The sequence below is a fragment of the Kogia breviceps genome, chromosome 8 (assembly GCF_026419965.1).
Source record: "Kogia breviceps isolate mKogBre1 chromosome 8, mKogBre1 haplotype 1, whole genome shotgun sequence".
In the NCBI taxonomy this organism is placed as follows: Eukaryota; Metazoa; Chordata; class Mammalia; order Artiodactyla; family Physeteridae; genus Kogia; species Kogia breviceps.
The window spans coordinates 13,943,655-13,961,444 of NC_081317.1; the positions used below are offsets into that span (position 1 = coordinate 13,943,655).

The 17,790-nt window shown below is 44.9% G+C and overlaps 1 protein-coding gene across 4 annotated transcripts in view; it reads left to right on the forward strand.

Moving 5' to 3' along the window:
• Positions 1-17,790, forward strand: part of CDK5RAP2 (CDK5 regulatory subunit associated protein 2) — a 186,388-nt gene that overhangs the window by 79,525 nt on the left and 89,073 nt on the right. For all 4 annotated transcript variants that reach the window (XM_067040872.1, XM_067040869.1, XM_067040871.1 and 1 more), the window contains 3 exons: positions 3,947-4,117; positions 7,734-7,874; positions 17,085-17,182. In XM_067040872.1, the coding sequence (XP_066896973.1) occupies positions 3,947-4,117; positions 7,734-7,874; positions 17,085-17,182 (410 nt within the window). The remainder of the gene's footprint in view (positions 1-3,946; positions 4,118-7,733; positions 7,875-17,084; positions 17,183-17,790) is intronic.

Sequence of the window (17,790 nt, forward strand, 5' to 3'; positions counted from 1 at the left end):
ATTTGTTCAAATCATGATCTGGACGTTGTACTGATTGATAAGTCTCTTTTAAAAAACGTTTTACTTTTGGGTTTCCCTGGTGGCGCAGTGGTTGAGAGTCCGCCTGCCGATGCAGGGGACATGGGTTCGTGCCCCGGTCCGGGAAGATCCCATGTGCCACGGAGTGGCTGGGCCCGTGAGCCATGGCCGCTGAGCCTGCGCGTCCGGAGCCTGTGCTCCGCAACGGGAGAGGCCACAACAGTGAGAGGCCCGTGTACCAAAAAAAAAAAAAAAAAAAAAAAAAAGTTTTACTTTTGAAATAATTTTAGACATAAAGATTCGAAATAATAACAGAGTTCCCATGTACCCTTCGTCCTGCTTCCCCAATGTTCACGTTTCACATAACTATGGAACACTCAGCAGAATCAGGAGATTAACACTGATACAATATTGTTATCTGCAGACTGTATTTGAATTTTGCCAGTTCTCCCATTAGTGCTCCTTTTCTGGTCCAGGATCCACATTGCCTTTAGTTTTGTCTAATCTGCAACAGTTGCTCAAGTCATTGTCTTTTGTGACCTTGACTCCTTTGAAGAGTGCTGATCAGTTATCTTGTTACTGTCCCTCAATTTGGGCTTGTCTGATGTTTCTCTCATGATTAGCTTGAGGTTATACATTTTTGGCAAGAATAGTATAGATGAGCTTTGTCATATCTGGAGGCGCATGATGTCAATCCGTCTTATTTCTGGTGCAGTTAGTGTTGGTCACTTGGTTAAGGTGGGGGTCTCCTGGGTTTCTCCACAGGAAAGTTACTATTCTCCATTTGTGATAAGTATTTTGGGGGGAAATACTTTTTTTTTTTTTTGCTGTACGCGGGCCTCTCACTGTTGTGGCCTCTCCCGTTGCGGAGCACAGGCTCCGGACGCACAGGCTCAGCGGCCATGGCTCACGGGCCCAGCCGCTCCGCGGCATGTGGGATCCTCCCGGACCGGGGCACGAACCCGTGTCCCCTGCATCGGCAGGAGGACTCTCAACCACTGCACCACCAGGGAAGCCCCTCTAACTTTCTTAATTATTATTTAATCTACAGGTTCTCTCTCCTTTTTTTCTTTGAAATTTATTTGTTGGATAAGTTGGGTCCTTTGTCCTGTATTGTTTTCCACATTCTGGATTTTGCTGATTATATTTTTGTAATGTCATTCAACTTGTTTCTCTGCTGACTTTTATTTCTAGTAAATCGGTAGTTAGATAAGGTGCACAAACAAATTCAGGTTTAATTTTTTGGCAAGATTACATCATAGGTGGTCAGTTGTACTTCCAACAGGAGGTACACTGTATCTGATAGTCAGTCCCTGCTTTTGTGATGTTACTAGCCATTGATGATTGTTTGCAAAATGGTGGTAATTTAATTTCATCATTCCTTCTTCTTTTATAGCTGTATACTTGTATGAAGAAAAATTTGTTTTTCATTATCTATTTAGTTACTCTGGGGTGTAGTTCATACAAGAAAGACAATGGAAGAATTCCCTAAAATCTTCCAAAGGTGACTGTATTAGTTTCCTATTGCTGCTGTAACAAATCACCACACCCGTGGCTGCTTACCAACACAAACCTACCCTGTGGTTCTGGAATTCAGAAATCTGAAATGGGTCTTACTATGGCAGGGCTGTGTTCCTTCTGAAGGCTCCAGGAGAAGATCCATTTCCTTGCTTTTTCCAGCTTCTAGAGGCTGTCGCACATCTAGACCCATGACCCCCATCCATCTTCAAAGCCAGCAATAGCTGGTGGAGTCTTTTTCATGCTTCCCTCTTCCACTTTTAAGGATCTTTGTGATTATATTGGGCCCACCTGGATAATCTCTCTATTTTAAGGTCAGCTGATTAGCAACCTCCATTCCAACTTCAACTTTTATTACCCTTTGCCATGTAATTCAGCATAGTCAGAGATTCCGGGGATTAGGGTGTGGACGTCTTTGGGGGGGCCGTAATTCTGCCTATCACAGTGACCAAAGATTATGTATTTTTTAATTATTATGAACTCATAGCTTTTTAACATTTTTGATGTACTTTAATTCATTGTCATTATCCTTGATATTCTAATTGTCCCATCTTTTGACAGTGAAAAAGCTTATTCGAGTTGATTCCTGAGTTCTTTGGACGTGAATGTGTAGTCTTTGACAGCTTCCTTCCTTTCTGACACGATAAGATGTCTGAGCTCGTACTGTATTCTCCTGCCCCAGGCCTGGAATCATCCCTTTCTATAAGGCAAACTCTGGTGTGATTTAGAGTCACCTGGAGGGCTTATTAAAACACAGATTGTTGGGCCCTCCTTCCCTCCCTCAGAGTTTCTGGTTTAATAGATGTGGGTTAGGGCCCAGTGATTTGCATTTGCGGTTCCCAGGTGGTGCCGCTAATAACTGTGTTCTAGGGACTGCACTTTGAGCACCACTGTTTTAAAGAACCCTGTTGTGTTTTTTTTTTTTTTGGTGAGCGATGATATTTAGAGACTGCAGCCTGCATGCTCGGGAGGATACTGATTCTAGGCTTTTTCAGTGAAAGGAAAGAAATAACAAAATGTAAGCTCATATTCGTATTTCTAATTCAAAGTTAGAATTACATGTTTTAACTTCTTTTATTATTTGTATTTGTTTTCTCTGAGGCTTGGTTCTTATGATAGTGATAATTACTTATTTAATAAATATGTATATATCTACGCACACACAGTTTCAGAGTAACGATACGAATGTTATTTCCTGCAACATGATTGCTGAAGACAGTTTACGATTTTTGCAGCAGTCCCTTTGACATTGGAGAAATATCCCACTAGGGGTGTACAAATTAATCTGCTTTTATGTTACTGAAATCATTCCTCGCTGGTTGGTTAACCGGTTGGTCAACTTGATACACAGTTAAATTCTTTTTCTGTTTCTTTTGCTTTCAGTTTTAGGAGATTATTATTTTATGTTTAAAATAATTAACTAAACATTTAAACAGCTTCACTGGCACATCTCTAAAATGAGTCTACTCTCTCCTGTACCTTGTTCTCTCCTTTTCCGTACAGGCAGCCATTATTTATGGTTAAATAAATGGCAGTATGCGAGACATACTTGTTCTTTCTCTTGGGGTCCACACCACCCTCCACCCCACATGCCCACCTGAGCAGTATATTTAGAAGATTACTTGAGGGTGGGATATTTGTAGAGTCCTCATTCCTTTTCCTTTATAGCTTCAGAATGCTCCACTGTGAGAATGCACCAGAGTTTGTTCCTCCGTGGGTGGCCATCTGGGTTGTTTCCAGCCTTTTACTGTTATGAATAGTGCTTCAATATTATAAATAGTACAGATTTTGAGGTAGTTAAAAATCACACTCTATACTGTTTGTTTTTTTCCTTAACAGTATAACATAAGCATTTTCCATGTTATTATAAATGTCATTTTTTAAGACAGTTTTTTTTTCTGATTATGAAAGTAATACAGACTTATTTAGAGATTTTAGGTACTCGGAAAAATGAAAATCAATGCAAAGTCACCCATAATCCCTCTACTTGGGGATACTGTCATTATTTTGGTGTGTTTCCCCATAGCCTTGACAATATTTTGTGTAAACGCTTAGAAAACAATCAGCATCATATTACATAGTATCCTGCTTTGTTTTTACTCGTAATTGTGATTTTTTTTATACCTTATGCTTTTTATAATTAATTCTCTGTTGCTAGATTTAGACATTTCGTTTCTTTCTGGTTTTTCAGTATTGTTAATAATTTTGTGATAAATGTCTGTGCATGAAGCGTTCCCCAAATTTATTATTCTTAAAAGTTGGTTTTTGTAAGACTTTAAATGAGAAGGAAGCTTACGTTTGTTAAATATATCAGTTTAGCTTGCTCTCTTACAGCAGTAAGGTAAACAGGTGAAAGATTACCTTGAGATTTTTGTCAAGTAAATTCCATTTTTTCTTTTTCTTCTGGTAGGACCTTAGAAATGAAGTTGAGAAATTACGCAATGAAGTGAATGAAAGAGAGAAAGCAGTGGAGAATCGTTACAAGAGTCTTTTGAATGAAAGTAATAAAAAATTGCACAGTCAAGAGCAAGTGATCAGAAGTCTAACAGAAAGTGCCAGTCAGAAGGACTTGCTGCTTCAGGTACCACAACGTTTTTTCTTTTGTATTGAAATCTTTGGACTTCGGTATAGGTTTTTTTTTGTTTTGCTTTGTTTTTTAAACTTTCTTTTACAGGAATGCTTATAAAAAGGTAAGGCTGGGCAAAAAAACAGTGTGGTCTTCACTGTTATTTATCGGAGCACTGTAGAGCTTTCTTTATGTCATTTGGACCTCAGCCACCAGGGAGGTAAGTTTGGAGAAATGAAAGCTTCGAGAAGAGAAGGGAGTTGTCCTGGGTCACGTGACCGGTAAATGGCAGGGCCTGATTCAGGCCCCAGCCTGCTTTGCTCTAGCGCCAGCCTTCTGCTGCGGTACTGGCTTTTCCTTTGTGTCATGCTCTCTCACTCCTCTGTACTTTTCTTCTATCTGTTCCTTTTTTGTCCTGGACTGCCCTTAGCATTTGATGGTATATTGGATTTTTGATTCAGCTCAGAATTACAGGTAGCCATGATGGAGTGAACATGTGTGTTTAACACTGTTTCCTCCTGAAGCCTCGTTAATGTGATGGTGAAGGGGTGAAAAGGTATAAACGTACAGGACCAGGAGAATGGGAATAGTGGAGGGCAGGTTGCTGTTTGAATGATAAGTGGTAACTACATAGGATTCAGCTTTCTCCCCTCTGCCTCATGCCTTGGGGATGAAAAGCCAACAAGGGGAAGCTGATTCATCCTACAGAACCCAGAAAGGCTCAGCGGGCAGTGGAGGTACCTGGTACCTTTGTCAGCAACAGAGGTTGCTGGAATGCTGGGCAGTTAGGTGGCCTTATTGTCACCAGCCGTATATGGGAGGTGTGCTCTGTGGGGACCTTAAACCAGGGAAGCTCTGGCCTGGGGGTCACCAGGTGCAGCTGAAAACAGGAGTGGATCCCTCAAAGGGAAGGAGTGGAAGTGTGTGTACCAGCACGGAGAGTTCTCTGTGGACGGAGAAGACTGAAAGATGCTGACTGACAGTAGGGGGTCCTTCGACAAAACAGCTGAGTCCCCGCCCGATCACCTCACAGCGAGGCTGCCATTGATGCACCTTTTCCACACTCACAGAGCTTCTGGACACTTCTACCCTTAAAGATACGTGGGTGGCCCGAGTTCCTCAAACAGGAGAAAAGCGTCTAAGAGGAAAGACAAAGACAGGACAAAGCTCCGTAGAGGAAACAGAAACAGTGGAGGTGGAGAAGAAAACTAGACAGCTTTTCAAAAAACTCAGTACTGTAACATCTTCAGATAAGAAATGAGTTCGGGATCTGATGAGAAAGATATTTGGGAAAAAGAGGAATGACCTTATTGGAAATTGGAAGTATGATTACAGATATAAAAAGCCTAATACAAGAGTTAGAAAAGTTGCACGAGAGTCAAGTACATCTTCCAGAAAATATAGTTAAACACGGAAACAAACAAAAAGGTGAGCAAATGAGAGAAGAAAGATAAGAAAATCAGAGGCTCGAGTCAAGGGCTCCAATGTATGACGAACAAAAGTTCCAGAAAGATAGAAGAGGCAAAGCAGAGGGAAGGAAAAGTTCAAAGTAGTAGGAGAAAACTTTTCAGAATGCAAGGGCAGATATCTCTACCTTGAAAGGGCCTGCTCTGTTTCTGTCATGGTGAATGAAGAAAGACTTCTATCGCAATTTCGCAATCCTGTGTCATTGTGAAATTTCAGAACACAGGGGCAAAGAGAGGATCTGAAAGGCTTCCAGAGAGAGGAAAATAATAGGTCCCATACAAAGGACCCAGACCCGAAATGACATCAGAATTCTCAGCAGCAACACTGGAAGCCAGGAGACAGGAGAGCAGTGCTTTCAGAGTTTTGAGGAAAAGTGGTTTCCAATCCAGCATTCTGTAGTCAGCCAAGCTGGCAGCAAGAATGAGGGCAGAATAAAGGTAATTTCAGATATTTGATGCCTAAAATCATCTGCCTTCATGTGCTCCTTGCAGGAAACTGCTGGAGGACGAGTCCATACAAATGAGGAAGTAACACAGAATGGGATCCAGAAAGTAGGGAATTCACCTGGGATGTGGAGAAGGGAGATCCCAGCCACTTACGTAGGAGCCCTGATTTGAGCCGTTGAGGGAGGGCTTAGTTGGGATTTTTTCAAGAAACTGAAATAGAGCCCATCATTTACCTGATGTGTCTTGACTCCATGTAGAAGAATTTATAAGTTTGGAGATAAAGTAACACTAAGTACATAATTTAGTTTTATGAACTAAGTAAACAGAACAGAGCAGTTGTTGCTAATTCCGAGAAAAGCAAGGAATTAAACACGAAGGGAAATGTCACCATGGAGCCCCATTTGGCTGGGCTGTGGACAGTACGTGTGTGGCCATAATCGCGTAAATGCAGAACGTTGATTTAACCCAAATCGTGATGTAACTATTAGGAGAAGCGTTGGGGGGTAGATGATGTGAGAGTTACATCCTTAAACTTCTGTGACAGGAGCCAGTTAATAAAATCTAACCTTAGGGAATCAAGCAATGTGAGCGTAGGAGCATAATGCAGAAACATGGAAGTCAATAACAGAAATCAGTAGAGTCAAAAGTTGTTTTTTTCTGCGAGTGGGACTCAGAGGTGAGGAGTGGAGAGCTAGGGGCGGCTGTTCCCTTCTAAGCCGTGTGGGCCCGTTTGTTAATGTGTATGTGTAGTTGGACTTTTAAGAAATAAAAATGAAAATTGTAACTCAAGCACAACTGTATGATGGTAATTCTAGAATTTCTGTTTTGGTTATTTGATTCCCAGTGCTTCCTGTTACAGTTCAATGGGTTTTTACAAAAAATTGCTTCTACTTTCTTGTTTGTGTTCAGCTATTTTAGAAATGTTTGACGCGATTGAATTAATTCTGATGGGTGGTTAGGAATGAGATGAGGTTCTCACCCTTAATTTCCCACAGAGAGTGGACGGACACCTAGTTCAGGAGTTACCAGGTTTTAAATCGTTAGGAATAGATTCTGTGCTTGAATTTGGCCAAAAGACCAGAGAAGTGGTTTCCAGGCCTGTAGTACCGTTGGATGTCACCTCTTCTGAAGGGGTTGGTGAAGCGGGCTGTATTGCGTCTCATCGTGAAGGGGCAGCTTTCACCTGTGACCAGACCCCTGAAGTAGTTGGCAGTCTTGCCTTTTTCTTCCTGGAAGTCAAATCTCCTCGTAGATATGGACGGTTCAAGCTTTGTCAAATTTGTAACGTGTCAGGAGCTCCTAGACTTTGTTGGGTTTTGATACACAGTCCCTCTAGTCACTGCACTAACCCTGTAGCATGGGAAACAGACTCAGAAATCACACCCTGGCCAAGGAGGACCCAGGATTGGAGCCTGGGTCGTGGGGCCAGAGCCTGGGCTTTGTCTTCTGTCCCCTCTGGGAGGTGTCCCAGTGGTGGCAAGGGGGGAGGTTTGTAACGACTGCCGCTGTCCTTGCCTGTGCCCTGCTGCCGTGCTGCTCTCCTGCTTGTGATAACACACAGAGGGATTGCATTACCATTTGCAATTGCCTAATGTTTTGGGATGGTGGAAATTGTTTAAATTGTGGAAAACAGTAAATCTTCCCTTAAAGAGTTTGGGACCATCTCTTAGTATTTTTTTCTTGATGACAACTTCCTTATGATTTGTTTTCTTCCTTAGAAATTCAATGAAAAAGACTTGGAAGCAATACAGCAGAACCGTTATTTAATGACTGCGGAGGATCTCGAGTTCAGGAGTGAAGATTTAATAACAGAAAAGTGCTCTTCTCAGTCACCAGGCAGCAAAAGCATCTTCTCCAAGGTAAGCTCGACTGAAATTGGACATTCACATGCAAATCCATCTCCTTTCCTGACACATATTTGATGACTCCTCTGACCTAAAGATCCTCCAAGGCCCTTGTGCTGGTGAATGAGCTTACAGCAGGTAGGAGGAGGGGTTCTCAGTCTTTCCTCCTTACAGATTAGTAGCCTTCAGCTGAGTGTTAGTATTTGCACTGCTCAGGAAACCGAGAAACTAGAGCTTGTTAAAAGATGAGCCTTGGGGCCTCCCTGGTGGCGCAGTGGTTGAGAGTCCGCCTGCCGATGCAGAGGACGCGAGTTCGTGCCCCGGTCCGGGAAGATCCCACGTGCCGCGGAGCGGCTGGGCCCGTGAGCCGTGGCTGCTGAGCCTGCGTGTCCGGAGCCTGTGCTCTGCAACGGGAGGGGCTGTGACAGTGAGAGGCCCGCGTACCGCAAAAAAAACCGCGCAAAAAAACCAAAAAAACAAAGATGAGCCTCATGTTTGCCCTCCTGGGGGCAACTCTCTCAAGAACTAGGTAATCTCGAGGTAAGAACATTTACCAGTTGAACAACATTTTCCAGTTGAACATTTCCATGCACACCTACAATGGCACAGCAGGCTCTTCGTGATCTGGCCCCAAGCTAGCTTTCCATTCTCCTTTTCTTTCATTCCCATCATCTCTAACAACACCTCACTTCCTGCAGATTCCCGAAAACTCCGTGTTTGTACCTCTCTGGGCCTTTGCACATGCTGTTCCATCTGCCTGGAATGCCTTCTTCTTCCTTGTTGACCTGGTGGCTCCTGCACACCCCCTAGGGCTGCCACTCTGGTGTCACCTTCTCTGGGGCTCCTTCCCTGGCCCGCCAAAAACGATGTCTCCTTGTCCTCCCCCTTGTGCGCACTTTGCACATCCATCCACCGTAGCGCTTAGCCCTTGGGTTGACGTTACAGAGCCTCCTTGCTGCTTCCCCTCCCTCGAGCCTTGCGCACCCCGGGAGGCACCTCAGGGGAAGGGAACTGGTGTTCGTGTCTGAATCCCAGTGCCTGGCTCAGTGGACGTTTGTTGATTGAGTGACTGATGATATTGGTTTGTGGAGATGCGTCCAGATTGTTCTGACGTGCAGCTTGCCTGTAATACAGCTAGGCAGCCAGAGATGGGAAAGAAAGGCGTTCACTGTCGGCCAAGGTTTGTTGTTTTTTTTTTTTAAGCCTGGCTTTAATTAAGTACATACGTTCAGAAAACAGGGAATTATTATGCAAATTAGTTCTCTGATGAATGACTCTGATCACGACTTGTGGTTTTTGTGAAGGATGATTCTCAAAATAATTAACAACCAGTGCAGCATGGGCACAGCCATCAGAACAGACTCAGGCGCTAGGGCTGGAGTGGGGTCCTGGAGGCCTGCTCTTGTGCTAGGCACCAACCCTGTGGTTCCTGGGTCTTGGAGAGGGGCTGGGGTGGTTGGGGTGTATGGATCAGGGGTTAGTTTACAACTGGTGTAGATGTGTTTCAGTATTTTAGCACCAGTACCGGCCATTGCACTGTGTATCTGCTCCGTATCAGCTCTGGTCCTGGAGGGCACTGCTGCCTGAGCGGTGGGAGCTCCTTCTTAACTCTGACCATTTGCGGATTTGCGTTTTGCCATCGCTCTTGAATAAGAATGTCAGCGAGGACGTGGCCGTTGAGCTGGGCCAGAATCCTGGAGGCCTGGATTCCTCTCTTGACTCTGTCACTTCACTTGAGTGACCTTGGGCAAGTCCAATAACTAAATCTCAGAGGGCTAATGTTTTGTGATTTAGTTGCTTTATTTTGTGAAGAGTTGCTTTATTTTGACCAAATTTAGTTGGATATTAAGATGCACGTAAACCCATAATCAGACACAGTCTTGTTTTTTTTAACTGTTTTAAAAAAATTGAAGTATAGTTAATTTACAATGTTGTGTTAGTTTTAGGTATACAGCAAAATGATTCAGTTATACACCTGTGTGTGTGTTTGTGTGTGTGTATATACATATATTCTTTTTCAGATTCTTTTCCATTATAGGTTATTACAAGATACTGAATATAGTTCCCTGTGCTATATTGTAGGTCCTTGTTGTTTATTTTATATATAGTATCTGTATCTGTATCTGTTCCTCCCCAATTCTCAATTTATCCCCTCCCCTCTTCCCCTTTGGTAACCATAAGTTTGTTTTCTATGTCTGTGAGTCTCTTTATGTTTTGTAAATAAGTTCATTTGTATCATATTGTTTTAGAGTCCACATGTAAGTGGTATCATCTATTTGGCTTTATCTTTCCGACTTGCTTCACTTAGTATGATCATGTCTAGGTCCATCCATGTTGCTGCAAATGGCATTATTTCATTCTTTTTTATGGCTGAGTAATATGCCACTACATCTTCTTTATCCATTCATCTGTCGATGGACATTTAGGTTGCTTCCATGTCTTGGCTATCGTGAATACAGCTGCTGTGAACATTGGGGTGCATGTGCCTTTTTGAATTAGAGTTTTCTCCAGATATATGCCCAGGAGTGGGATTGCAGGATCATATGGCAGCCCTCTGTTTAGGTTTTTAAGGAACCTCCATACTGTTCTCCATAGTGGCTGCACCCATTTACATTCCTACCAACAGTGCAGCAGGGTTCCTTTTCTCCACACCCCCTCCAGCATTTATTATGTGTAGACTTTCTGATGGTGGCCATTCTGCCCGCTGTGAGGTGGTACCTCATTGTGGTTTGGATTTGCATTTTCTCTCTCATGATTAGCAATGTTGAGCAGCTTTTCACGCGGCACAGTCTGTTTTGAAACAAGATAGCAGCCCATCAGGTTTTTTAGATGGACAAATAATCACTGATTTGAGTACATTTAGTTAAACTTTACTATTTTGAATCATGTTTTGGATATGTAAAAGTGTCTAAATGTTGAACAAAATGTTTCTAAATTTACTGAACAGAGTATTTTAATATTTCATGTCACTAGTTTGATCATCTGTACCACATTGTTTTTAGGTTTTTGTGCTGGCCCCTCCTTAGAAACACAAGTATAAAGTCATCCCATGGACATTTCAGTCATGTTTTAGATCCTGATGATGCTTAAATGACTGTGCAGAATACCTACATATTTTAGCAAAGGTTCTAATTCTGTTCTGCAAGAGTAATTGCAAATCGAGGCTAAAAGATTATCAATGATCATTTAGGAATTGAACATTTCTAGGTACCAGTTTAAGAAATCCCAGCTGTTGCAGCCTACGGTATTTTCCCCGAGAAAGGTATACTTTTCAGGTTGTAGTTCTTTCTTTGTAGAAAACACGGATTTCTTCTGCTCTGCCCTTGGCCATTTTGTGTTGATTTAGGGTTTATCCTCTGCCCATTTCTAGGAAGAACTTGAGGCTGCGGTGATGCCTCCGTTGGCTCTGGGCAGTCTGTTTTCCTTCTAATCATGTGTGATCCTGAGAATTAATGCTGGATGACCAGGGAATTGAAGAACAGAGAGTAAAACACACTGACCATATTTAACTTGCTGCAGCCAGAGATTTATAGTTTGGCTATTGACATGGTTGGGACATTGCAGCTGAATTTCCTGAGTATTAAAATAAATGTCTTTGTTGCAGAACTGTGATATAGCTACTGAAATAGACACCATCTGTCTGCCAGGCCACTAAATTGCCCTGATTACCAAGAAGTGAGCCATGAAGGTTTTCTCTTTACATATCTGCTGCCTCTTCAGATTGTGTTCTGTCCATTACATGCGTTTCCTTCAAGCCATCGAGGAAACTATGGTGGAGTAGAAAATGCCTTGGCTTTGGTGTCAGAACGTCCGTTCTGCCGCTTATTAGCTCTGTGACCTTGGGCAAGTCACCTCCTCTCACTGAAACTCACCTTCCTAATCTGTAAATGGGGAGTTACATGCCTGCCTCCTGAGAGGATTAAAAATAATGTGAGTGTATTTGTTAAGGTTCTTTTGATTGCAAGCTGTAGGATCCAACAATACTGAGGAGTTTGAGCAAAACAACAGTGGAAGGGAGTGTTTACTGGGAACATACTGGAGAGTCTCACAGATGCCAAGGGGCATAGACTCTTGGGCTCTGTCTTGTTTGGAGAGGCGGGTGGAGGGCAGAGGGTAGGGGACAGGGGGGTTGGTTGCTCCTGCTGAGCAGGGGCCTCCTCTGGGCTGCTTGGCCCTCTGCCTCTGGGCCGAGGAGATCCACTGGTTTGCCAGCTCTGCCGAGGGAGCCAAATGACTTCATTCTAATGGGGCGTGCTTCAGCGCAGGGGAGCAGGTGATTGATGAAATGGGACCCAAACGGCTCTGAAGAGTTCATTTATTTAACATGGGTGAGCAGTTTGCTTCTAGGAAGACGTTGACTCACTCTGACTTCCATTATGCAAAATATCCACAGGAATCTCTGCTCTGAGGAGTCATACTGGTCCCTGTGTTCCCCTCTTACCGTTTTAGTCATCGTTTCAGTGAGCGTCTGTGGCAAGCACTGTGCCTGGCTTGGGACGCTGCTGCCCGCAAGGGGTCCCCAGGCCTGTGAACACGTGGTTGGTACACGAGCTCCGGGTGAAGGTGAAGGTGAACCAGGGTGCTGTGGGGCTGGAGGAGGGTCTCTGTAAGGGACCATGGAGGGTGTCAGTGGAGAGGGCTCGACCGATGGAGCGTGGTCTCTGAGGAGGAGGAGGAGGGAGTTTCCTGGTTCCACGGAGGTGGAAGGGCAGGAAAGCAAGCACAGGTGTGGCCGGCTGGCAGGTTGGAGGGTGGGGGCTGAGGTGAGCAGTGACCTGGAAAACCTGGTGAAGGTTTGGAATGGCTGCCTGAAAGGAGGGGAGGGGAACCAAGCCGGGCCCCCAGGCCCTGCACCGCAGTGGGCAGTCCTCTAGGGCTTCCAGCCAGGCCCACGGTGATCCAGTTAAGATACAGGGTCGGGATTCTTTCACTGGATATGTACATCCCACGGCTGAGTCTCCCACATCCACCTGAGGTCCACTTTTTTTTTTTTTTTTTTTTTGCAGTACGCGGGCCTCTCACTGCTGTGGCCTCTCCCGTCGCGGAGCACAGGCTCTGGACGCGCAGGCTCAACGGCCATGGCCCACGGGCCCAGCATGTGGGATCTTCCCGGACCGGGGCACGAACCCGTGTCCCCTGCATCGGCAGGCGGACTCTCAACCACTGCGCCACCAGGGAAGCCCCGAGGTCCACATTTATTCATCTTTTTTCCTAGTCCTTCTTGGTTGGTTATGTATTCTGACTGCCACTTATTAGCTGAATGGACTCAAATACATGACATGTCCTCTCAGAGAATCAGTTTATTCATCTGCAAAGTGGGAAGATTAATATACCTCCTTGGTTGTTATTGTGATTAGGGATGACCTATGTAAAGGACCTGGCCTAGCATTGGAGCGTAGGAATGGTAGTTATGGTTGACACTCCTTAAGTATTAGAATATTCTGTGCCAGGCATCTGTGTGAGAATTTTTGTATAGATTAGCGCAGTTAATCTGTTTCATAACCCTGTGAGATATGTAGAATTATTACCTCTACTTACAGATGAGGATATTAAAGCACAGAGAGGTTGAGTAACTTGTTCAAGGTCACACAGCTAATAAGGTCACACGCTGTTAACAATCCCTGCCCTTGGTGGTAGATGCTCAAGAAGCAGTAGGTTTTCTTATTTTCGTGGTCACTGTTGGCTGGCCTTTATGTGGCTGACAGTGACTGTGTCACCTTTGTCAAGCTCCCAGTGCTTTGCATCCATCATGGGTCATTCATGGGTGGACCGAAGAGCACAGGCCCTGGAGCCTGGCTGCCTGGGTCCACACCACGCCTCACCACCCTGACTCCGTGCCTCAGTTCCCTCATCACCAAAACGGGGAAGAGTGGTAATGCTTGAGCTCACTGGCTCGTGAGGATTAAATGAGAAAATGCTGGAGAGCACTTTGTGCCACGGCTGACATCCTGAGGGCACGGTAGCCTCTTCCTCTTGATCCCTGGGTGAGTTCCTCCCAGGCGCTCCCCCCGGGGCCCTCTGTCTACTTGCGGTGTGTGCGGGTGGGAGCTGACACTGGTGACAGTGTACAGAAGGCAGGTGGGAGCTCCTTGTCCCAGTGTCGTGTGACACGATTTATAAAGGGGCCTGACATTTCTAGCAGTGTGGGTGGCCAGCTTCTCATGACCAAACTGGTGGGTTAGCATTTAAAACCCACAATTGGCAGGTGGTGCCTTGGCCTTGTTTCGTTCAGGGCTAGAAGCGCAGCAGCGTTCTCCTGGGTCAGGGGCTGCTAACCTTTTTGCCATCTGCATCCCTTTGGTCGTGTGCTGGAGTGAAGGACCTCTTCCCTGGAAAAGTATTTAAATGCACAAAATATGTGCACAGGATTATAAAGGAAACCAATTATTTTGAAATTTGGTTATCAAAGTATTAAAAAAATCAGCTGTAGAAATGGTGCTTCTTTATTAATGTGTTAAATAACAAGATCTAGTGGTGAACAGAATGACTGCTGTAGTTTTGAGGTAGTGATGAGAGTAAGTATTTTGAGATACTTGCAACATATGCAAAGTAACTGGATTTCTTTTTTTTTTTTTTTTTTTTTTTTTTTTTTTTTTGCGGTATGCGGGCCTCTCACTGTTGTGGCCTCTCCCGTTGCGGAGCACAGGCTCCGGACGCACAGGCTCCGCGGCCATGGCTCACGGGCTTAGTTGCTCCGCGGCATGTGGGATCTTCCTGGACCAGGGCACGAACCCGTGTCTCCTGCATCCGCAGGCGGATTCTCAACCACTGCGCCACCAGGGAAGCCCTGGATTTCTTTTGATGACAAAATCTCAGGAAAACACGAGTACTACTTTGGTTTGTAGCAGTAACAGTGTTCCTTCAACCCCTAAATGAAGGAGATGCTAAATTTCAGTTAGAGGTTAGCGGAAATAAAGATGTACCTTTTTCCCCTCGTTCACGCTTGAGTTTTCATTAGGGTCGGAAGCCCTGTCCTAGGTCGTTATCTGAACTTTAGGCGACAGGCTGAGTCCACATGAGACACAAAGGCTGCTTGCAGCCCCTCTCTCTCCACTGACCCAGTGTCTCCCTAGCATTAAGGAGCTTCTAGTCTGTGCCAGGCGCTGTGCCAGGTGTCCTGCACACTTTACTTCTTTATTTTAACATTTTCTTCTTATTTTGAAATAATTTCAGATTTATAGGCAAGTTACAAGAGTAAAGGGTTTTACTTGTCCTGAGCCACCTGAGAGTAAGTTGCCTGTGTGAAGCCCTGTCAGTTCTGAATACTTGAGTATTCAGCAGCGGGGGGGGGAACCTCGTGTCAGCAGGGGGGACCTTTTCCTGTGTGACACAGCACAGCCATCACAGCCAGGGACTGAGCAGAGACCCTCAGACTACCACCGAACCCTCAGGCTCATTCGTGTCTCACCAGCTGTCCCGTAAAGCCCTTTGTAGTAGGAGCCGATTCAGGATCTTGTGTTGCATTTATTTTTTTTTTTTTATTTTTTTTTTTTTTTGCGGTATGCGGGCCTCTCACTGTTGTGGCCTCTCCCGTTGCGGAGCACAGGCTCCGGACGCGCAGGCTCAGCGGCCACGGCTCACGGGCTGAGTTGCTCCGCGGCATGTGGGATCTTCCCGGACCAGGGCACGAACCCGTGTCTCCTGCATCGGCAGGCAGATTCTCAACCACTGCGCCACCAGGGAAGCCCTTGTGTTGCATTTAATAGACCTTAGTCTCCAGTCTTTCCTTGACTTTCACGGCCCTGAGACTTTTGAAGCGTCCAGGCCAGGTCTGTTGTGGAGCGTCCTTCAGTTGGGTCTGTCTGATGCTTCTTGGTGCCTGGCTTCAAGTGAGGCATCCTTGGCAGGAGTGTCACAGGACCAGAGCTGTGCCCTCGGTGTGTCCTGTCCGACAGTGCACGGCTTAGGTTTGTTACCTAAGCATTACCGGCCATGCTGACTTGGGTAACTTTGTGCAGGTGGTGTCTGCGTGGTGTCTTGACTATGCAGTTACTCTTTTTTCCTTTGCAATTAGTAAGTATTTGAGGGGAGGTATTTTGAGTCTATGTAAATACGCTGATCTTCTTCAAACTTTCACTCGTTAGTTTTAGTCTCCTTTTATGTTTCTTGGCTGAATAATTTCTTACCATGATGGTTAGCAAATGGTGATTCTTCTAAGTCCGTTATTCCTTCTACGTTTATTAGTTGTTCTATAAAGAAAAGCCCGTTCTTCTTCCCGTGTCCTCATTTACTCATGTCTGTGTGGACATGAATTTCTGTTTCACTCAGTGGGTTATAATCTGTTACTATCATTATTTTGATGCTCGGTTGTCCCAGGCTTGGCCTTTTCAAACTGGCTCCTGGATCCTTTGGACAGCGCTCCATTGTTTAAACACTTCCTTATTTTCTGGTGTGACAAAATGCTGTAGACATGGATTGCTTTTGAATTTCATTGCATCAGTACTGGAATTGGCCATCTCCCCTGGGATCCTGGATTCCTTCCAGCACACAACTGCACTTTTATCTGCTCTGTAACTCCATAAGGTGGTGGCTGTTGTCCAGCATTTTACAGGTGGCTCTGGTAAGTAACTTCCTGAGGTCCCAGAACCAGTAAGTGACAGAGCCAAAACTTGAACTCTTAAAAAAATTTTCACATTTGGGAAATTCACAAAATTACATCCTTACTTCATAAATGAGGAGCCTGAACCTCATAGAGGTTTGTTAAGCTGGTTAGCTGAGGTCACATAGCTAATAAGTGGCAGAGATCCACCTCAGATCTCTTTATCATCAGTCTGTTCATGGTACCTTGAAAGCGTGGCTCACCTGACCTCTTCTATTTTAGTGTAAGTCCCTTGTCCCTAAAACTTGTCAGGTTTTGGTTGATGGATTTCTTTTCTTTGTAGCAAGAACAAGCGTGGAAGGGCATTCTTTGTAGTTTTGTGAAAACAATGACCAGCAGCTCTGAGCTGGGTTGTGTGGGGGGGAGGGCAGAGGAAGTTTCACGAAGGGGCAGTTGGGTATTGGGAGCACAGCGCTCAGCTTTCTTCCTCCCTGAGAGATGTGCGGTCATTCCCCGCTCCCCCTGCAGGTGGTGCCCTCTGACTGCGGCCTGATCTGGAGCCTGGCACAGGGGATCACCTTTGTTTGGATTTATAAACCAGAACTATCCACATGTGTTTGCATAATGTAAGGATGTGCGCTTTCAGAATTCGTCTCTTAATGTCAGACGCCCATTGTCGTTTTCAGGAAAAACAACAATTAGGCTATGAAGAGCTGATTCAGGTCTTAAAGAAAGAGCAGGACATCTATACACATCTGGTAAAATCTCTGCAGGACTCAGACAGGTAAGGGTTTCTGTTTGGACATCACGCGCATGCGTAACACACATATTTTGAATGAGTGCTGGTCGTTTCTGAGGCAGTGAAGCCTTCCCGCTTTGCTTAGGAAGCTTAAAGTGCTTGGATGGTGATTGCCTTATTTAAATCAGATATACCTATTTCCTAGCAGGAATTGTCTGATTTTTTTAGCAGCAAATGTAGGATAAAAATATCATTAATACTAATTACTCGGGTTTTTATAATACTTTATTATAGATTTAGAAAGTTCCTCCACGTGTATTATCTCTTGTAATCCTCACTGCTGTTCTGTGAGGTAAGTAAGATGATTATCCCTGTCTTCCATAAGTGACTCGGAGTGACTTGTGTCTTCACGGAATTGCCGAGGTGATTGGGTGCGATGAGATGTGGGGAGGAGAGCTGATCATAGGCTGTGTGTCCACGGGCACGCGACACATCTGGGCCTCTCTTTGCCCAGCACTGGGTTGACCTCAGTGATTTCTCCGGTGGAGGAGTCACCTCTCTGCACACTGGGATGGTTACAGCTGGAAGGATATGATGTCTGGGGTTCCTTCCCACACCGCACAGCCGTGCAGGGAGCGGGCGGGGACACCGGT